General features: G+C 41.3%; 1 protein-coding gene across 3 annotated transcripts in view; it reads right to left on the reverse strand.

Annotated features, from left to right (window-relative positions):
* Window positions 1-2,971: 2,971 nt before the first annotated feature.
* The window catches only part of PIK3CD (phosphatidylinositol-4,5-bisphosphate 3-kinase catalytic subunit delta), a 95,833-nt gene continuing 76,024 nt past the window's right edge, over window positions 2,972-22,780 (reverse strand). For all 3 annotated transcript variants that reach the window (XM_063436642.1, XM_063436641.1, XM_063436640.1), the window contains exons 15-23: window positions 16,711-16,810; window positions 15,936-16,114; window positions 13,122-13,231; window positions 12,952-13,030; window positions 12,155-12,322; window positions 9,307-9,430; window positions 5,469-5,614; window positions 4,265-4,397; window positions 2,972-3,495 (exon numbers count right to left, since the gene is read on the reverse strand). In XM_063436642.1, the coding sequence (XP_063292712.1) occupies window positions 3,358-3,495; window positions 4,265-4,397; window positions 5,469-5,614; window positions 9,307-9,430; window positions 12,155-12,322; window positions 12,952-13,030; window positions 13,122-13,231; window positions 15,936-16,114; window positions 16,711-16,810 (1,177 nt within the window). In that variant the 3' untranslated portion in view covers window positions 2,972-3,357. The remainder of the gene's footprint in view (window positions 3,496-4,264; window positions 4,398-5,468; window positions 5,615-9,306; window positions 9,431-12,154; window positions 12,323-12,951; window positions 13,031-13,121; window positions 13,232-15,935; window positions 16,115-16,710; window positions 16,811-22,780) is intronic.

The raw sequence follows: 22,780 nt of genomic DNA on the forward strand, positions 1-22,780 counted from the left end.
TTTCCAAGCCTACCTCTTCTAACTCCACCCAGACTTTGTGGCATTCCAATCATTCTTCCCAATGCAGCTCAGTGAAGTCGTTGCCAGGCAGGTCCTCTGGGCAATTGAGTTTAGTTCCACTGAGCCAATGGGACCAGTTGTCTGACAGAGGGTGTAATATGGTTAATTGATAAGAGCCAATTTCTAGTGAAATGTGTGTTTCACGCTTGCATACTTAAAGCGATTTAGCTTGCTGAAGTGTTTACGAGTCTGGAGTGTCCCTTCAAGTGGCATAAGGAACGGAAGACTGAAAGAAAGAGGGGAAACAAAAAAGAACCTTTACAGAGAGGACATTTAAAATCATTTTATGTTCAGAAATCTGAGTCTGGCTGTGTTACATGTAACCTCAGATATCTTGCAATGCTCATACTTAAATATCCAGAGCAGCATTCTCTCTTTCATAGCAGGTGAATGGTACCTATCCCAGTGAATAAATGGCCTTTATATTGATAGGTACAATGGCTTAAAAGGGCCACTATAAGCACCCAGACCACTTCAGCTCATTGAGATAGTCTGGGTACAGTGTCCCTGTTGCCCTTAGTTTTAGAGAAACAAATGTTAACATTGCGGTACAGACAGCTTTCAGTGGTTGTCTACCAGACAGCCACTAGAGGCGCATCAAGGACCTCAGTGGACCTTTGGTCGCTTGGTCACTCAAATCATAGAGCCAATACATTCGGAGGGCTTAATGTGCTTGCAGCGCATGTGAGAAGGCAAAGCCTGACCCAGTGCCACGGGAAAGAGGTGCTGAAATCAGGTGAGTGAGTCTTTTTTGTGCATAAATCAACATATCAAAAGCTTTCAGTAGGGGATTTAAAGTCAAGCCACCTTAAAATGTCACGTTACTGGCACACTTTATTTCAATTTATTAAGTACACTTTTCCATGGCAACATGCCACCAATTAGTGCATACAGTTACAAAATAAACTTCCACAGACAAGAAGCGGCCACGTTCACTGAAAATGGTAGTTTTTTTGGTGGCGGTAAGCACACACATGGTCAGGGTTATCCACCAAGCAAGTTGCAGGAAGTTAACTAAACTACAATTCTGATTTAAAGTCATAAAATCCTCAGTCTGTTTAAAGTTAGGCTATCATCACTACAGCTATTTTGACTTAAGATTTGAAAGTCGGTGTTAAAGCTGATGTTGGTGAATAACCCTTTGTCAAGTCAAACTTAAATTTTAAGCCTGCCTGCAGATTTCACATCTTCGGTTACATAAAAACTATTTTCATAAAAAAAGGGAAAGTAAAAATATATTCTTTCGAAATGGTACCACAAACAAAAAAAATATATCTCTTCTAAGCCACATAACATCTGTCTTCATACAGACATGCACAATGTACATTTATTAACATACTTACAAGTTTGTTTATTGCGACTGCCTATTAAAGGCAACAGACTTCTTCTGCATCATCTAAAACCGTGCAACCATCTGCTCTACATCCCCATGAAACCAGTATAAGTAAAAACAAACATTGTCCCCTATGTCACCTGGAGCCCAAAATTTCATGGATGCGATTGGTATATTTAGAAAGCAAACCAAAGTGGTGAGATTTTTACGGAAACTCCGAACTGGTTCACTGGGACCCCAAAGGGAGCATGGAGGTGTAATTTGCATTGTGCCCCCTCTTTGCACAAAGTAAACTGAACAGTATTATTCCCTTGTGAATGGTTGGTCAAGTTTTAATAGAATATTTAAAAGATTTCAATTTGCCCACATGGCCTAAAATGTGTAATTCCCTGTTAGAGTAAAGAAAAAAAGCCTAATAAGTAAAATATTTCATTCCTGGAGCATGCATTTTTTCAACAAGTCCCTAAGTCGATTGAAAAAACCTGGCTTTATGTACGATTAGACTGAATAGATTTAGTAAGGGAATTTAGAGTGATCACATATGTAATATTACATCTTGATTGCACTTCTACTAAAATGTGTTACATTTACCCAAGAGGTTTCATAGATATTAGTATAGGTGCTAAAAAATAACAGGCTGGTCATTTTAAAAGGGGCATCATGAGTCAAAAGGTAAGTAACTTGCTCTCATGCATAGACCATTAACTACGCCAGGAATGTCCCATTCAGTCACCCACAGTGGCTGCTGCAGCGTAGGAGCAATTAATGATGGGGTAATAGGGGTCTTTAAAAAAGGACCTGGTCTCTACAGATGTGCAGTTGGCCAAGTCATGCTTTAAGTGCAATCAATATATTGTGCTAGCAAGATGGCCAGCAAATCGGTAGCTTAAACTATACACTCTGCCTCTACCAGAATGCCTGGCATCCAGCCACCATATTTTTTTTTGTGCCTGTACAGCGGTATAAGATAATCTTGCAGATCATGTAATCTGGTTTCTTAAGAGCTGGGTTGCAAGTTGTACAGATTTCCGTGACATGTCACTGTCATTTTTGTACTTTAACAATGAGCCGGATTGTTATCTTTGACATGATCGAGCCCTAACTTCTAGGAATACAAATCAAAAGCATTTATTTTTGTACATAATTTAGTGCATTACAGTCCATTTAACCCGTTAAGAGACGAACAGTGTGCAATGCATTTCCAATCTAGGTCTCTAACTGCAGCATGAAAGCCCCCTGAACATAGTCAGGATACACTGATTAGCAAAGTGTTGTGCAGGATTTGTTCTGAGAATCTCAATGAAGATTCTCTTCAACACAAGTTGTCCAGCATTTAACCATCTCATTTTTCAGGAGTTTGTTTTTAATGACTAAACTTCATTCAGATATTCTAGGGATCACCTTACCTCCCCCAATTATGCAAGCATGATTTATGGTACAAGAACCATTCTAGGAAGTTCTACAGCAAGTCTTGACCATTGCATGATGGAAAAAATAAAATAGTTTCAATCCCACAAGCCAAGGCCACTAGAAGCTCTGGAACATCTAAACAGCCCAGTGGCGAAGTGCCTGTGCTCCTTTAAAGCAAAGCTGGACACTGTTGCATTTCTCTTTGCAATGAAGTCAGTAGTTTTTAATACCACACCTCAAACAGGACCATCCAAACTATGTGTTCTACACCAATCCATTCTGTAAACGCGTTCCACCCATTCTGCTTCAGAATAAATTAACTCCAGCAGTGAGGGCCTGCAGCAATGTGGGTTAACGTTCTCAATCAATACATTCCAAAGATCAATTTGTGGCTTTCCAGTGGACTAGAATTCCCATCACTCACAGCCCAGGAGAAACTTGGTTGGAGTTCTTTTCTCCGAATCGTCGGAGCGGGAGCATTTGTCCACACTTTTTCATGGCACTTTGTTTCCTTTGGGAGACTCTTTGATCACAATGATTGTTCTCACTCCCAGTTACTGACGGTTATCTTTGGCAACATTGTGGGCAAACCAGTTCAGTTTGGTTTTCCAACTGTCCCGGAGCGCTTCATTAAACTTCAACCGAAAATGCTTCAAGGCTTCCTCCTCGCTCTTTCCAAGGGCTAAGGAATCCTGGGACAAAAAAAGTTGGGGAGATTAAAATGGAACATTCCAACTAATTTAATGTGACAATGTTTGAACAAACACTTGGGGGAAAAAAATGGCATGAGCAAGCACACTAGTTTGTCACTGCAGTTACTTTGCAGAAGCATTTCATTCACATGAAAAAAAATATATAGATATATATTTATAGCGTCGTACAAGTTAAGCCGTTGTCATTCATTTTAATGAGAAACCATAGTGCAATGGATTATGGGAAAAGAGGTTTATCTCCTAACAAGAAGTGCGAGGCCAGGAGGAGTTGGAGCTATGGTACCAGAGGGTTTTGCAATTTCGCAGAATCAGTGATTCCCATTTCATAGCTACAAGTCCTGATACATTTCTTGGTAACACACGGAGACTAAAAGTGCGACTAGCAGCCTGTCACCGCAAGTCTCCGATAAGGGCTGTGGGGACAGTGAATTGTGAAAAAAACCCGTGGCGGGGAACCTCATTGATATGAAGGGACAAAATGCCCACTTCAGCTCATTTATAACCAGCTGTAAACTCTTCACTAAACATTCAAGTCAAGAAAAGGATTATTATCTCATGGGGCACCAGGCAGGTCTTCATATAGGGACAGTTAAAGCAAACTCATTGTTAAAGCTGCTCTGTTCATGTTAGATGGTATAACCAACTGAGGATTGCTACGTGGTCAGCGTGATGTGCGGTAGGCATTCCATTGTAATCTGTGGTTTTACTATGTGCGGCATGTCGCCACGTGAGATGCTGAGAATCTTACCTTGAGGTACTGGATGTCTTTCGAGCAGCTGAGCTCCGGTAACCCAGCAACTTTCATAAGTGCAAACAAATTCAGGAAAAGGATTCCATGACTTCGTAGGGTCATGTAAGCTCTTTCACAGCATTCCCGGAACCTGTGAAAGATTATGGACTATCATGGGGTTAAAAAGAAAACACAAAGCAATACAAAACAAACTAGTGGCAATGTGTTTTCCAACTGCGAACGGAGGAATTCATGCAGAACAGGATTTTGATTTAATTGCATAGTAAAACCAAAGCAACAGATTTTACTATAAAACTGTATCCAGATTTTAGGAAAGGTGTTGCAATATCAAACTTGTCCAATCAATGTATACATCAATCAGAAAAGGAATGTTATAAAATTAGTAAAGATAAATCTAACCCTGTATATAATAATCACACCACACAAACATTCACGTCTTGTTTTTGATTTTCTACGATGGTGAGAAAGGAAGGGACTCCTAACTAGCCGACATTCTGATTTATTGAGTCATCAGATAGATGGGCCACAAGATACAATTGTCTATTAAGCGCTATATTGACCAATTTAAAATTAAATCTTAAAAAAGTCTGTTATAGATAATGGCTGAACATATTTTAAAATAAACATTTAATGAACAAATAATTTACTGCTTCTGGGTTCATTTTCCCAGAATTCTGACCTCGTTCTAACCAAATGCTAAATGTAGATTCGATTTTTTTAAATCTCAGTACAAAAAAATAAAAATTAAATTCGTAATTTAGAACTGGTGTAGGACATTGCTGGGTAAAGTTATTTTATCTCTGTACGTGCTGCCGTCTGTGCAGTTAGAATTTTACTGGATCCAGATGGGGCAGATACTTAGATTTTATATACAGTCCTACTGTCTTCTACACTTTTTGCTTTTCGTTAAAACAGGTTTTCAAGCATCCATAAATTGCATTCCATGCAAGTCTTTTGTAGGTTTAATTCTCAGCCATTTATAAAACCACCCCTTTAAGGACTAATGAGATTTTGCTGTCATCACAATCTGGTCCCTACAGACCCCACGCCACTATGGAATGCCCTGAATGACAATTACTCATTGTGTAACGTGACGTAGGCTTTGCTGCAGGGAATCTAAATGAAACGTGGAATACGGAACGTCCCAGCTCAGGGTAAAGGACTCAGACTTCTTCAAATGAGAAGAAAAAAAACAACTCACCTATCAAACTTTTCACTGTTCTCGGCTTTCCCTTGTTGGATAATGTGCACAAAATCATGGGTTAATATGAAGGGGACACGCTCTCTGTTGATGCCAAATTTGGCCTTAAAATGACCCAGGAAATGTCCAAAATCAATGTGAAACAGCTACAATAAGGGTAAAGAAAAACAACATGTATCAACGATGGGAAACCGGCTGGAAAATAAACTGCTTGCAGGACACCTTCAACATGGCAGAGCTTGCAGTTTGTTGCCAGACTTCGACACACTAGGATTTAGGAACCATTACCTCCCATCCCACCCACCTAGTAACAGAGAACATGGATAGACGTTCCTGTACATTTTAGTTATCAGCATGAAGTTAGATTGGCAGAAAACACGACACAATTACATTTTATAAATCCAATCCCAGCTCAGCAGATCTGTAATATTTGCAGCATTTACTCTGAATCCCAGTGAACAGACCCCAGATATCCCTTATGCCACTGATCACTGGTAGACGTGCTGGAAAGGGTGCTGTTATCTAAACGCTAATATTGGCTCAAGACTATATTTTATTAAAAAACTAATTTTAAAAAGGTTCCAATAATCTAAAGATGCACAGCAACACTCCAATATTAGAAGTAAATCTATTTATATATAACATTCGCAGGGCATGAAATGTACAGTCCTATCCTACTAGCCAGGCCTTAATCTTACTCTTGCCACAGTTATGATAAAAAAAGGTGCTCCACCCCAAGACCAAATGGGTATTGGGTAGAAAAATAGTACTTAACTCAGTACGGTAAAAACAGCTTCCCAAGAGGCCTTCCCCAGCAGCGCCTCTGATAAGATAAATAGAATTATACAAGACTGGGATACAGCCAAGTTCTAAAATGCATAAAATAAAGCGTACATAGTGATGTATAGTTTGTGTAAAATACGACAGTTCTAGATTGCACTCACTAGATGGAAGTTCAAGAAGTGCCCTGAAGCCCAAAAGAGGGCTGTACTGATCCACTCTCCACATTGGGCCAAAATGAATGTTCAGCAAGCACAGGAACTTCAAAGGACCAAGTCAGGGATCAAATTAAAATATTTTTATTAGGCACAAATAGCCTGGTATAAAAGTATTAAAACAAAATGCAATTAGCAAAAGTAAAAAGTGATGATCTCTAATGAGTTTTGTCTATTCAAGATGCACTTCCTCAGAGATATGAAGAAACCACAATGAATAAAATCAGTCCTGCATAATCCCAACTCCCTCTTAGTCCCTTTTAAATAATAGCAGTCCATAATGTTGATTGGAGGATCCTCTGGATTCATTAAATGATGTGCCAATCAGATCTTGCTAATGAGGGGCCAAACTCTCCTCGTAGGTCTTCGCTGGTTTTCTTCTCAGATGTTTCTGATCGCTGGTTAAATTTCCCGCTTGCGTTCCACAGGAAGGCACTTGCATTCCATGAGGTATTTCTGGTTTACAGTTCTTGAACGTCGTTTGCGTTCAATCTCTGACAGCATGCGTTCCAAATAAGCCTGAACGATCTTAAAGTAAAAACAGCATGGTATGAATTTAATCTACTGAAGAAGGAAAACAAGAATAATAAAGAGGGGAAAATCTATTTCCTGTAAGGTAGCCCTATATAAATAACAAACGCAAAACCCGCATATTGTGTGTGTGTGTGTGTGTGTGTGTGTGTACACACACGGGTGCATAAACACACGAGAGTGCACATAAAAATTATCTAATACATTTTTTTTTAAAAAGGTGAGCAATGGAACTCCCTTTCATAGGTACAATATGGCAAGATACACTTAGATTGAAAGAATGTAGTTCCCATATATAAACGAAGGGAACCCCTATAGGGAGGTAGGGTGATGGCAGTAGGATGGAAAAAAGAATGGATGAAGGAAAGAAAAACAGATATAGATGCGTGACCAAATCCACATCTATATTCATCCCCTTGGGTTTCAACGAATCTAATATTTCTCTCACTGAGACAATTTTAGTTCCCTATTACCCCCCTCCAATGTGAAGACACCTGTTCGATAAAATTAACCACACACACACACACACACACACACACACACACACACAAAGGGTTTAAGGGATGTCAAATGTGCAGGGCTTGTTCCAGAATGAATCTTAGACAATCTCTGAACTTTGAAAGTAATAGAAGCCACGAAAATGTTACAATTACATCTAATATTGGTTGCCACACGGATTTTGTCATCTATTTGTTACAATGTCCGTGTGGAAAACAATACATGGGAGAAACTAAGAGACACCTTAAAGTACCATTTAATGGAACATAATATCAAAAAAGGCATTGCTACTCATTCGGTACCGGTCCACTGCAACTCCTGTCCTATGTTCAACTGGAGGGACTTCCGGGGTATGGGTATCGAACAGGTGTCTTCACATTGGAGGGGGGTGATAGGGAACTAAAATTGTCTCAGCGAGAGACATATTGGATTTACCAATTAGATTTGTTGGAACCCAAGGGGATGAATATAGATGTGGATTTGGTCACGCATCTATATCTGTTTTTCTTTCCTTCATCCATTCTTTTTTCCATCCTACTGCCATCACCCTACCTCCCTATAGGGGTTCCCTTCGTTTATATATGGGAACTACATTCTTTCAATCTAAGTGTATCTTGCCATATTGTACCTATGAAAGGGAGTTCCATTGCTCACCTTTTTAAAAAAAAATGTATTAGATAATTTTTATGTGCACTCTCGTGTGTTTATGCACCCGTGTGTGTACACACACACACACACACACACACACACAATATGCGGGTTTTGCGTTTGTTATTTATATAGGGCTACCTTACAGGAAATAGATTTTCCCCTCTTTATTATTCTTGTTTTCCTTCTTCAGTAGATTAAATTCATACCATGCTGTTTTTACTTTAAGATCGTTCAGGCTTATTTGGAACGCATGCTGTCAGAGATTGAACGCAAACGACGTTCAAGAACTGTAAACCAGAAATACCTCATGGAATGCAAGTGCCTTCCTGTGGAACGCAAGCGGGAAATTTAACCAGCGATCAGAAACATCTGAGAAGAAAACCAGCGAAGACCTACGAGGAGAGTTTGGCCCCTCATTAGCAGGATCTGATTGGCACATCATTTAATGAATCCAGAGGATCCTCCAATCAACATTATGGACTGCTATTATTTAAAAGGGACTAAGAGGGAGTTGGGATTATGCAGGACTGATTTTATTCATTGTGGTTTCTTCATATCTCTGAGGAAGTGCATCTTGAATAGACAAAACTCATTAGAGATCATCACTTTTTACTTTTGCTAATTGCATTTTGTTTTAATACTTTTATACCAAGCTATTTGTGCCCAATAAATTTTTTTTTAATTTGATCCCTGACTTGGTCCTTTGAAGTTCCTGTGCTTGCTGAACATTCATTTTGGCCCAAGGTGGAGAGTGGATCAGTACAGCCCTCTTTTGGGCTTCAGGGCACTTCTTGAACTTCCATCTAGTGAGTGCAATCTAGAACGGTCGTATTTTACACCAACTATACATCACTATGTACGCTTTATTATATGCATTTTAGAACTTGGCTGTATCCCAGTCTTGTATTTATCTTGCCACAGTTAGCCTGGAGAGCCTACGCATTTGTCTAGATATAGAATAATTCTAGACAAATTTAAATGGGTCTTTTCAGAGAAAAGGAAAAATCCTTAAATACACGTGTTAGTACATTACAGCAATGTAGTGAGAAGTATAACTGGGTCCTTTTTTTGGTAGTAAGATGTGGTAACTAGAGATAAAGCAGGAGACATTAAACCCAAAATAGATTTTATGTTTTGTGGGAAGTACCATTCCTGTAACACACCTGTCCAGTTTCCCGAATCATGATGTTGTCGCTGTGTCGGTCTCCGATTCCAAGAACGTACGTTGCGATACAGTACCCAGCGCAAGACTTTGTGAATTCCTCAATTGCACGATCCAGAGCCTCACTGCCGCAGAATGTGAAAGGGTGGAGGGTTAGTGATCAGCCGTAGACTTAACAAATACTGCTATTATGAAACGTGTAAATGATAGTGTGTATGGGGTGCAAAGCCTTACAGGATCGGGGAGCTCCTCGTCTCAGATATACAATGTTGATAGAAAGTGCTTATGGTTGGTGCGTCCCTTTAATGAGGCAGGACACACCCCTGAGAACTGTGCCATCTTTCAGAACAACCTTCTAAGGCATGAAAGGCATGCGACCGGTAGATATTTTAAAGGTAATTTTGAATTTGTCTTTGCAAATTGTAGCCTGCGAGAAGATAATGCAGTACAAGTCCAATGATCCTTCTTTAATCTGTCTGCCAAAAATATAAGTGGCTAGAGGATCGGGGAGATGTAGTTTACATCAAATATCTAGGGACACAGATTACTGACCCCTGGTCTAAAAGAAGCCAAATACTGCTATTTCTGTTAGTTTACATAATAGCCCAACCAAATGTGTTTATTTTTATTGTCAATTCGTTCACCAAGTTATTTCTAGAAGGTTAGTAATTTGCTCCGAATAGTATCTGATCCTCACACTGTCCTCTCTGCTAGACTGGGAATGCTTAGTGATGCCAATACATATTAACAATACAGAATAAGGTGGGTGACTTGCATATAAACGAATAATTTTTTTTTTTAAAGTGGAAAAAAAAAACAAATTTAATCTTTTTTTCTTTTAAATGGAAAAACATGGTTTCAGGATATCTGCCTCATAATACGGAGTCTCTCCCACATCCAATAGAGAAACACATTTATCTGAAACCTAGTCATGTACCCAAACTAGTGTTCGAATGCATTTATTAGTAACATTGGATTTGATTTGTTGACCATCTGCCACCAGTTGATAATTACCACCACTCGAGTGGATTTTTTTTATGTGTGTACCTGCCATATGTAAAGTTTGGATGATACTGGGGGGGGGGGGGGAAAGGGGGCGAAAGGAAAAATAAACCCTCTTATCGTGTATAATATCAATATTTGTTGTTCTCTTTATCTGCCAGTTTTTCTTTCTTTTCCCTTAATTTGATCTGATGCTTCCCTTCTCTGAAACCGAGCATGTGCTCTCTCTCTATTGGTTATTCCGATCCAATTCGGTTAGGTTATCCATTTTTTTAAATCCATGTGTCCCAGTCTATTTGTTTCCTGAATGCACCAGGATACCCCTTTCCATTCTTGCTTGCCATATAACTGGTTTTATTAGTTCATTAATGCATAGAATTCTCCCTGTTTTCCAATTTCGTGCTAAAAGTTATTTAGCTGCTGCGAAGTATTAACATTAATTTGTGTTTGTCATATTTAGTAGGATCACTTCAGGGTTAAAGGACCACTCTAGTGCCAGGAAAACATACTCGTTTTCCTGGCACTAGAGTGCCCTGAGGGTGCCCCCACCCTCAGGGACCCCCTCCCGCCCAGCTCTGGAAAGGGGAAAGGGGTTAAATCTTACCTTTTTCCAGCGCTGGGCGGAGAGCTCTCCTCCTGCTCTCCTCCTCCGATCCGCCTCTTCTCCTCCCCGTCGGCTGAATGCGCACGCGCGGCAAGAGCTGCGCGCATTCAGCCGGTCACATAGGAAAGCATTCATAATGCTTTCCTATGGACGCTGGCGTGCTCTCACTGTGAAAATCACAGTGAGAAGCACGCAAGCGCCTCTAGTGGCTGTCAATGAGACAGCCACTAGAGGACATAGGGGGAAGGCTTAACCCATTCATAAACATAGCAGTTTCTCTGAAACTGCTATGTTTATGAAAAAATGGGTTAACCCTAGAAGGACCTGGCACCCAGACCACCTCATTAAGCTGAAGTGGTCTGGGTGCCTAGAGTGGTCCTTTAAGAGGTAGTTTTATTTCCGTTATTTGATATATTAACCGAATAACTTGGTGTACTGCCACCAACTGTGGATCAAATTACCTTGATTGATATTACATTTCCAACCTCTGATCACATGCTGAATATGTATCTGAGCCCTCAATTAGTCAGTGTTTTGGATTAGAAAAATATTAATAGATTTGGTTAACATAGTTACATAGCTGCAAAGAGACTTGCGTCCATCAAGTTCAGCCTTCGACATGCTAGGCAAACTAGAGAAAAAAAACACTAGAGCCGAGTCCTCTATAGCATCAGTGTTGTATGTACAAGAAAAAAAAAAAAACGATAGAAGGCTATTATATATATATCACAGGCACTCATTCATAGAAAGCCAACATGACGAATGATATATTAAGGCAAACCAGGAGCATAATTTGAAACATTTCTTCCCAATTTGATTAAAGGGGTTGAGATTATGTTCTACTATTAAATCTTTAAATTCCCTTATCCCCCTTGATATCCAGATCTCTATTTTTATGTTTTCTAACAGATATGAAATACTGGAGAGTGGGAATGCATCTATTTTATTTCTAAGAACTTTGTTTGTAAATGTATCCCACCATCTTGTTAACTCTTCAATTATCTGGGATTTGGTTCAAGCCTCTGATATATTTTTTGTTTACTTCTACAACCCAAAATAATGATACATTTCTAACCCCAGCTTTAGCTTTTTTATTTTATACCAGATTTCTTCAGTTGCCGCTTTACTTTGTGTGAGCATTATATGGGAAATTATACTAGCCTGATAGCATTGCAAGAAATAGACGAGTTGACCTTCATGTGGGCAAATCGTACTATAACCCCGCACCAAGTCTTTTCCTTACCCTGGGTTCTTACTCTTTAGCCAGTTCAATAAGGCGTCCTTGTTGAACGCTGCAGTTGCAGCCATATTGCTATTGTTGCGCTGAATGTTTGCGATTGTATCGGATTGCATAACAACCTCAATAAGCCCGGTCTTATCGCCTGTTGACAGGCAGCCATAAGGAGTCACTCTGAGCAAAGGGAATAAAATGAGAATTTTTTAATATTTAAGTGAAAATTGTTTAACTTTTAACTGTACAAAGAGCCTTCCACAAACAGTCACAAGCAAACCCGGAAGAGACCTCAGAAAACCTACATTTAAAGACAGGTGATCCTGTGTGTTATTTCAATTAGTTACCCTTAGAAGGGATATCGTCATGCTTCCTACATTCTACCGAACAACAAATTGTTGGACAAAGTTAATACCCCATTCATATTGGCACAGCAGAAAAACATTTTTACTCACTAAAGTGTGAAATGACAGTGGGAATTCTAAGAGAATTTCACATTTTAGATCAAAATGGCAATACAGTAGACTGAGAATTTTTCCAATTTGGCTTTTCTTACCCTAAAAATTTAAATCCACACTTTAGTAAATGACCATACAAATGGGTCATTGCACCAATATATATATATATGTGTAAAAAACAGATAAAATTCGTATCTTGTAATATATATATTTTAAATATTAACACATCTTCTTGCTCCAGTTTAAAATGTTCTTCTAGATCAGTAACAGTAGAGTGAATTCAGGGATGGAAGTTGCAAGCAATCGTCTTCCTTTCCATACACATATTAAAAGGGACAATGATTGACTCACCGGAGATCCAAACCTTCCCTTTTCCACAAAATATCCATCAGTTTTATCATCTGTAAGGTCAGCATGTCCTGACGTAGATCTGCACCAATCAGAAAACACGCTGTGAGTCAAATTGTCTGCACATCGCAACAATGCATCATGTACCCCGTGCTACGGAGAGGCCAACTTACCATCGCCATTCTTAAACATGATCCCAACACGTTTACCCCCAGATTGCTCATTATTATAAACAATCCAAAGGGGTTTCATCTTGGACTCCATGTAAGTGCAAAGCTCCACACTGCAGAGGAAGACAGGATTACTGCGTTTTACAATTAAGAAAACATCTCTTTTCATGTAGTTTCAGCATTCTGTTCTGCAACTTTAAGACAATAAAGATTGCCTCCATGGACCCAAACACTTCACCAAATGAACCATGTGGAATGAATGACAATTCAACACTCCTGCCTTCGAGAAGAAAACTGAGCACACGTTATGGAAAAAACTGAGCACACATTATGGAAGTCTCAAAAAACTGCCAGTTTTTTTATCTCTGTTATCAGAAAAGGTATAAATTTTTAAAAAAGGAACAGTTTTATTTAAAGTAGTATTGTCACTCCTCTTGCATGCCCACCTTTCAGAGAATTCCCCGCACGCTTGTGCATGCACTGGAGGATTAAATGGGGGGGGGCTGTGTAAGATCTGGAAGACTTTGGGTTACCCTGAAAATCTTCGTGTCCATGCGCTATAGTAGGGTTCGACAGCCGATACCGATATTCTGTACATTTACCGTATTTTTTTTGTGTGCAAATGTTTTTATATTAAGTGGTAACAAATTATACATGCCAGCAAGATTTTTTTTTTTTTAGGTTTTCAAGAATATTTATGTGTGTGTGTGTGTGTGTGTATATATATATATATATATAGTGGATTCAGTGTGTTTGTGAGTAAATGCGCGGTAGGAATTCCCCCACCCCTTACCTGTCTTTGTGTCCCCCCATTCCTCTCCATTTTCTTTTAGTGGTTACCCTCCCCCCCCCCCACACCCCAGTGTTCCTTTTCCCTTCCCTCCCCTGTACCTTAGTGTCCTCCCTTAATGTTCCTCTCCTCCCCCCCCCCAGTTCCTCACCAACCCCACCTCCCCCATAGTGTTCCTTATCCCCTCCCCCCAGTCCCATAGTGTCTCCCCCCACCCCCCAGGTCGATCCCTACCCTATAGGATGCCTTTTTAACATCAACTATTATTTGTATTGATCTATAATGAAAGATGTGAAATGAACGCTCCTTAAAACGCCATCTTTCGCCCTCACGGCTGAAGACGCAATGTGTGGAGTATCTTTTTTGTAAATATATTATCTATACAATACATAAAAAGTGGGTATTTTCCAGCCTTTTGAGCCCTTTTAATTCAATAATGGAAAGTCTTGACATTGAAGATCTTTGTGAACTACATTTGCCATAATGCTTAGCAAACTTTATGGGTAGCCTTCAAAATCCTATAACGCAGGCCAAATTACAATATATTATTGCCATTTACATAGCACCAACAGATTCCGTAGCGCTTTACAATATTATAAGAGGGAGGATTTAGCTATAAATAAGACAACCTATCGTGTATAAATTGGACAATTACAAGAAAACTTACACGATAGGTTGAAGAAGGCCCTGCTCAAATGTGCTTACAGTCTATAGGAGGAGCTTACATTCTGTAGGAGGTGGGGTATAAGACACATTAGGACAGGGAATATCAATCAAATAAGGTGGGAGTGAAGCAGAGCTGGAGGAGAGAGTAGAGTGCTGCCCTTTAGGGGAGAGCAAGAGACAGGTATGTGAGGTAGAGGTTACTCTGGGAGGCCATAAGCTTTCCTAAAGAGATGGGTTTTTTTTATCCATTCTTAAACAATTTAAGATTAGGGGAGAGTCTGATGGCGGTAGGCAGGCTATTCCATAGGAAGGGAGCCACCCGCGAGAAGAGTTGGCTGTACGGGTGTGAGCAGCAGACAGGAGGTCAGAGCGGAGAGAGCGAGAAGGGGCATACCTATGGATCTGTGAAGAGATCTAAGAGGGGCTAGAATTATTCAGTGCTTTATATGTATGGGTTAGCACTTTGAATTGACTCCTATAGGATACAGGAAGCCAATGTAAGGACAGACAGGGATGAGGTGCGAGAGGACCGACTAGAGAGGAATAAAAATAAGTCTGGCGGCAGCATTCATTACAGACTGTAGCGGGGCAATACGGCTTTTGGGAAAACCAATCAGGAGAGGGTTACAATAATCCATGCGGGAATTACTAGAGCATGGACAAGCTCCTTGGTAGTACCTTGCGTAAGAAAGGGACGGATGCGGGCTATGTTATTAAGATGGAATGTACGGATTTGGTAACATACTGGATGTGAGGCAAGAATCAAGTATGACGCCAAGACAGTGCGCTTGCAAAGAGTGACTGATGGGGGTACCACTCACTTGAAGGGAGAGCCAAAGAAGAGGATCAGTATTAAGAGGAAAGACGAAGAGTTCAGTTAGAGAGATTTAGTTTTAGAAAGCAGGAGGATATCCAGTCAGAGATGGAGGAAAGGCAAGCAGTGACACGTTGCAGGACGGCAGGGGAGAGGTCTGGGGAGGAGAGATATATCTGGGTGTCATCAGCTTACAAGTAGTAGTGGAATCCAAATGAGGCAATAAGTTTGCCAAGAGAATTATTAGCATGGCGTAGTGGGCTTTGGATTTAGCTGTGATTAGGTCGTTAGTAACTTTGATAAGAGCAGTCTCAGTAGAGTGGAGAGGGCGGAAGCCAGATTGAAGAGGGTCAATATACAAACAATATCTTAACCTTATGATTAATATTATTACAGAAAGAAAACAGTAAGAACTAGAAGGATGTGGAATTATCTGCCTGAAGAGGTGGTTTTATCAGAGGCCATACAGATATTTAAACAGAAAATGGATAAATACTTGCAAAAAAATAAAAGAAACACCACATTTCAGTACAGGCTCTGTACTTACCACACATCTGTTAAGAACAGGTTGGGGTCCAGTGGAGAGTAGATGTGTGACAGGGCATCCCGGTAGCTCTCCTGCTTTAGACACGCATGCATGGCTTCCTTTGCCATTGGTTTACCAGTCTTTTGTACGCTGGACCTCACAAAATCATTCAGACCCTTTAATTTGGTCAGAGCCTCCCCCTATGAAAGCACAAGGTTTGGGGATAAGAGAGCATGTTCTGATCTGAATATCAAGCCCCTTCTTAGTAACCGTCAGATAGTGCATGGTTTGAACACAGCCGATGAAGAGCCATTGCTCATGGAGACAAGTACATAAACCCATCAACCGAGAAAACCAGATTGGTCACATGGATTCAGAAGATCTAGACAGTTTTTTGATACAAACGTAAACAGGTTTGCTTTATATACATATTTGTTTTAATCATGCAGAAGGCGAGATAGAGGACATTTAAAAACTTTCAAAATTCGCACAGAATTGTTATAAACTGGTAAATGTGGGGCTGTTACAATGGAATTTTCCTACTAATTGCTCTACTTTTAGAACAGCGCTTCATAAAAAAGTAAACCAAAAAATGTTTTTTTTTGTACAATATTTGCCCATCTATGCACAGGAACCAACTGTGGAGCAAAGCATTGGGTGTTCAGTCTATGGCCCTTACCTAGCGGTACCTCAAACAGCCCATCACAGCAATAAGAAGCAGAAAAATTACTTCATTCTACGCACAACCAGTATAAAAAGTTCTTCAAAGACAAAAGAAGTAACCCGAATTTCTTACCTGCTTCATAAGCACCTTCATGTGGTAATTACTGCCTCGGCAATAGGCCTCCAGAATGAGTCCGAAGCGCACAGACACAGCAGGAACATGCATCTCTGACCTGGAGGAACAAATAAAGGCCATAAACCTTCAGTGAATGTAACCATCCCAGAGACAAGGTCAGAATGCCGTTTGACACATGTGGTTTACATTATTCCTCGGACATGGAAAGGTATTAAGACAAAGAAAATGCCCCAGACTCTTTCCAATGATCTGCTCTACACCATAAAATGCAATTTTATTAATGGACACGGAGGAGAGTGTTATGCTTTCTCTTTATTTACTCCCAGCAGCAAGGAAGTATGAGAGAATCATAGAAAAAAAAAAAAAAAAAAAAACATAACAATAGCATAGTAACAGCAATCAGAATCCAATACGGTCCATACGGGTGGGGTGCTCCTTGACTCCGCCTCTTTCTTGCTGCTTAAGAACTCCATCTCTTGCTAATCCTTGAGTGAGAGAGATCTAGATACACACACACGTGTGTATTTTTTGTGTATATTTATGTATGGAGTAATGTTTTATTGCTCATTAATTACTGGGGTTTATAAAGTCCTGTTGGTGTCTGGGAGTGCTGCCTATTAGGGTCTCTGGGACCCTTTTCTCTCCTGCCCCATACTTCTGGTTATTTTTCCCACTTATTCCCTTCCCTGCACGGTCAGCCCCACAGCTGGGTTACTTGGCTGCTTACTGAGAGTGTATGCGGTCCCTCAGAGCAGTTTTCCATTTTGACCTGTCGCGCATGCGCAGTTTTCAGCAGATCATTGTCAAAGGTGGATAACTGCTTCTCCTACCTTCCTGGTGCTTTCCCAGAACCATATTGTGTATTATTGCTGTTCAAATGTTAGTGTTGGTGTGGAGGATTACTATATCCTGACTCCTTTTTGTCCTTTTAACAAGGTCACTTTGGGTACTGTTATTTAACCTTTGAGCTATCTACTAACAGCATTGGTTTATTGGGCCTAGTAATTCGACCCCGATTGTGATTGAGAGTATCTTTCCCTGTGGGCAGAAAGTGATTGAAACGCTACGATGTAGGATCAAACAGAGACCTGCGGTTCAGTGTGTCCCACACCGGGGGTTTCCCCCTCAGGCAGGGGTAGTAGGGATGACGCCAGCCTCATGTTATTGGAGGAATTTCAATCCTTCCTTGTTTCTACCATGGCACAATCCATCAACAAGGCTTTGGCCTCCGCGATAGGGGTAATGTCGTCCTATCACACACTCAATAACCCAAGCGTTGCCGCAGACTCCGGTAGTGGCCCTCAGAGCACACAAAATACGGGAACCACTAATGTGGCACAACCAGGCCACAAAGCTTTGCTTAAAAGAAGACATACTATTTCCCCTCCAGAACTTCAGGTTCGGCCTGTATTGAATGACATGCCTCATGCGGTCGAGACTGGCGCAATACCACCGCGCAAAAGAGCCCCTGGACGGGCAAAACTGGCCAGATCATGGAAGCAGACACGTGACCACGAGGATGTCAGATTTGGACCAGAGTTTGAAGGATATTATTTATTTATTAAAAATTCTTAAGAAAACGCAGTCTTATTACCCATAGGGTCTCGATGCGCATACCAGCAATAAAAACAGACAAAACAATATCCAGCAAAACCACAGCATTATAATCACATGCATTTGAACCAAGTTAAAAATTTCATGTCATCCCATACGCCTGAGCAAATAAAACTGTTTTTAAGCTCCGGCGGAATTTCAGTAGATCATTCTCAAGTCTTAATGTCAGAGGCAGGGAGTTCCAAAATTGCGCTCCCTGAACATCACTCGTTCTCCCTCCGCACTTTTTCTTTTTAAAATTTGGAATCTTCAATAAGGCTAAATCAGCCGATCTCAAGGATCGACTGGGAGCATAGCGTGTGAATTTATCCTTCAGATGGTCTGGTCCCATACCATGGATTGCCTTATATACCAAACAACCATTTTTGAACAGAACCCGTTCACGAACGGGCAGCCAGTGCAAGGCTCTTAATGATGGAGTGATATGGTCATTGCGGGCCACACCCGTAAGTAGCCTTGCAGCTGCGTTCTGTATCAACTGTAGCTTGTGTATGATGTTCTGAGGCAGTCCAAGGTACAGAGCATTGCAGTAGTCCAATCGGCTACCGATGATGGCGTTGACCACCGAGATTTGATCGGAGGGGGTAATGAATCTAAAAATAGACCTCAGAAGCTTCAGGTGGTAGTGGCAAGAGCTTACCACCTGATTAATCTGGGGCTTCAGTGTCAACCTGGAGTCGAAAATGACTCCCAGATCTCTGACCTTGGATATGATGATATGATGATAAAGAATATGATGATCCATATATGGATCAATATTATGAGGACAATTCCAATTCTGGGTCTGATGTGAAACCAATCAATGCGACCAGGAAGGTTACGGCTCAGGGCTCTGAGCCTACCAGACTGGGCAAGAGCAGCGGTCTTCAGTACCCTCAGAGTAACCAGTTTTACCCAGATGACCTGCTTCACCCTCGCTCAGCGGAATGGGAGCCTCCTGAGCACATCGCAAGATACCTCGTGCTAAGAGTGCGGAAACCATTGTCCAAGGAGGGGCATAGCAAGCTACGGGTAGAATGCCCGCAGCCAATCCTTCCAGACTCAGTGGGGAGAAGGTAGGAGCAGTCTATCCGCCCGTGGATTTCGGGGCTCATTCAGAGCCGGCAGAGGTTCCTTTAATACCCAGAGACAGGTGCTGGAATGAAATTATACCCCGTTCTTCCCATCTGTGGACACCCCTGTAACTGCCGCGGACGTTGGTCTCAGGCAGACAACCTTATGGAGAGTACCGATTAGCTCTGTTTTTCCCATGTAAAAGTGGGGGGCAGATTGGCACTGTTTTATCATGCTTGGAAACTCCTAACCTCAGATGTTTGGGTATGGAATACGATAAAGGTGTATCAATTGGAGCTAGTCTCTCACCCTATTTTGGTCCTCGAGAGCTGAACACCACACTTATCTCGGCAGAGATCACAGATTTGGCATGAAAACACGCTATTCGACAAATTCCGTGGGACACAGAAGGGTTTGTGAGCAACCTGTTCTGGTCCCCAAGAAAGGGGGCGGGGTACGCCCAGTAATCCGTCTCCGACCCCTAAATGCCTTTATCCAGTACCACCACTTCAAGATTGAGGGTATACATTGCCTTCGGGACATCCTGTTACCATCAGATTGGCTGGTCTAATGGGATGCTTATCTGACAATCCTTGTCGCGGAAGCACATCAAAACCTACAGCAGTTTCAGTGGTGAGGAGCGAAGTGGAGATTTGTAGGTCTACCATTTGGCCTGTCCTCTGCCCCATGGTGCTTCACAAGAGGTACTGAAGCCGGTGATTGCCTTCCAACGCACACAAGGAGTCAGATTAATTGTTTACCTGGATGATATCCTTCTCCTTTCTCAGTCTCTATCCAAACTACGTGTTCACCTGTCTTGGACGACCCACCTCCTCCAAAACTTAGGATTCTTGGTGAATTGGGAGAAATCAGTCCTTCTACCCTCCCAATGCATAGAATTTCTGGGATTTCAGGTGTACAACAGAGGTTGTGTCTACCCAAAGACAAAAGGATTTAAATCAAGAAAGCGTTCAGATGACTTATGCATCGTATGACCATTTCCCTCAGACAACTTGCGAGGATCATAGGACTATTGGCATCGTCCATACAAGCCATCTTCCTGGGCCCGTTGCATTATCGTTCCCTACAATGCCACAAAGCCTTGTATCTGCGTTCCGGACACTCGTACGAAACCTGTGTTACGCTGGACGAGGACTCCAGAGAGGAGTTGACATGGTGGCGTGGAACTGACTGGCAATATTTGGGTCTACGCCAGCTTACACGGCTGGGGTGCACATTGCGGGACAGTTTCCACCAGTGGCAGATGGTCCAACGAAGAAACGTTGCTACACATCAACTGTCTAGAACTGCTAGCGGCATCCTTTGCCATTTGCAGCATGACTCCCTCAGGCATCTCATGCTCTATCCTAATCAAGATGGACAACGTCTCAGCGGTGCATTATATCAACCAACTAGGAGGAATGAAATCGAAAGTTCTAGCAAGTAATGGCTTGAGATTTTTGGCATTGTCTGAAGCACAGAATATATCCTAGGACGAGACAATGCAACGGCGGATTGGAATTCAATACCTTCAAGATTTAGGGGATTGGCACCTCCACCCAACAATTTTCCAATGTCTCTCTCGACTTTGGAGGCCTCTCCACATAGATCTCTTCGCATTTCAGCTGAATGCCCAACTCCCTTGGTTCTTCAGTTGGAGACCAGACTCAGATGCTCTGGCGACAGATGCATTCTTACAAGACTGGACCAAGGGGAGGAATTACGCTTTTCCACCTTTAAACTTAATCTCTCGGACCCTCGCATTCCTTCCATTCCATTCAACTTTCTCTTAAGCAATTATCGGTTAAGCTGTTGATGCGGTTTTGATTACGTTTATGTAAACGTGTTGCTGATGTCAGAGCATTGGACTAGCAAGCACGCGTTTTTGTTCCGAACGGAGTATCCCTTAATGTTTCACGTAGGACAAAACCCTTGACTAAGGAGGTTTATTTTACCAGTCATTTCCAGACAACCCAAACCTGTGCCCAGTAGGTCTTAAGGAATACAAACGCCGTATGATCTCGCTCTGTTCAAATCAACTCCATCCATTATTTAACTTCTTTTGAGTGCCGCATCTACTCCTACTTTAGCTCGTTGGATCAAGTGGTTATTGTGCGTTGCAGGCATAGACACTTCGATTTTTTTCGTCCTACTCCATTTGTGGAGCTATGGTTTTCATGATAGGTTGTAGATTAGAAAGCGGCTGATCGGTCGATTGAATCTACGTTTCGTAATTTATATTTTCGCCCGGTGCAACGTATTTCCAGTATGATGGTTGCTCAGCTTTAAAATAGCATAATAGGAGCCTCAGTGTCTTTAATAAAATTACCAGATTTTACTGTTAACATGACGTAAAGTCACAATTTTATTAATGACACGGAGGAGAGTATTATTCCCACCCACACTACCCGTGTTGGTGGTTCATTTACAGGTCATTTATTGGGCCTTTTGGCTGGTACAACATGGTAGGTACAAATGTCATGCATGGCACGCAGGTAGGTAGTGCACCCGATAAATATAACTTAGATGATGCTGATATCGATTGAATAACATGGTTGACTAGTTTGATAGTAGTGGTCTAACCATCGCAAGCTTTCGATGTTACCATAGATTTTCTTCTCTGCTAGCTTGAATACACCTTCAAGAGTTGGCGGTTGAAGTTATTTTCCCAAGTTGAATTTCCGGATGTGTGTTTGTTTCGAGAGTTTGAATTTTTTGTTGGAATACTTTGGATCCTACAATAATGGTCTTCGGGATCTACACAGAAAGAGGATGAGTCAAGGAGCACCACACACATATGGACAGTATTGGATCATGATTGGTGTCAGTGTTACTATGCTATTGTTATGTTTTTTTTCTATGATTCTCTCATACTTCCTTCCTTGCTGCTGGGAGTAAATAAAGAAAGAACACATACCGTATATACTCGAGTATAAGCCGACCCGAATATAAGCCGAGGCCCCTAATTTTACCCCAAAAAACTGGGAAAACTTATTGACTCGAGTATAAGACTAGGGTGGGAAATGCAGCAGCTACTGGTAAATGTCTAAATAAAATTAGATCCTAAAAAAAATATATTAATTGAATATTGATTTACAGTGTGTGTATATAATGAATGCAGCGTGTGTATAATGAATGCAGCGTGTGTATAATGAATGCAGCGTGTGTATAATGAATGCAGCGTGTGTGTATGAATGCAGCGTGTGTGTGTGTATGAGTGCAGTGTGTGTGTGTATGAGTGCAGTGTGTGTGTGTATGAGTGCAGTGTGTGTGTGTATGAGTGCAGTGTGTGTGTGCATGTGCGTGTGTGTGTGCGTGCGCGTGTGTGTGTGTGCAGTGTGTGTGCAGTGTGTGTGCAGTGTGTGTGCAGTGTGTGTGCAGTGTGTGTGCAGTGTGTGTG

Source organism: Pelobates fuscus, chromosome 11 (assembly GCF_036172605.1).
Source record: "Pelobates fuscus isolate aPelFus1 chromosome 11, aPelFus1.pri, whole genome shotgun sequence".
Lineage (NCBI taxonomy): Eukaryota > Metazoa > Chordata > Amphibia > Anura > Pelobatidae > Pelobates > Pelobates fuscus.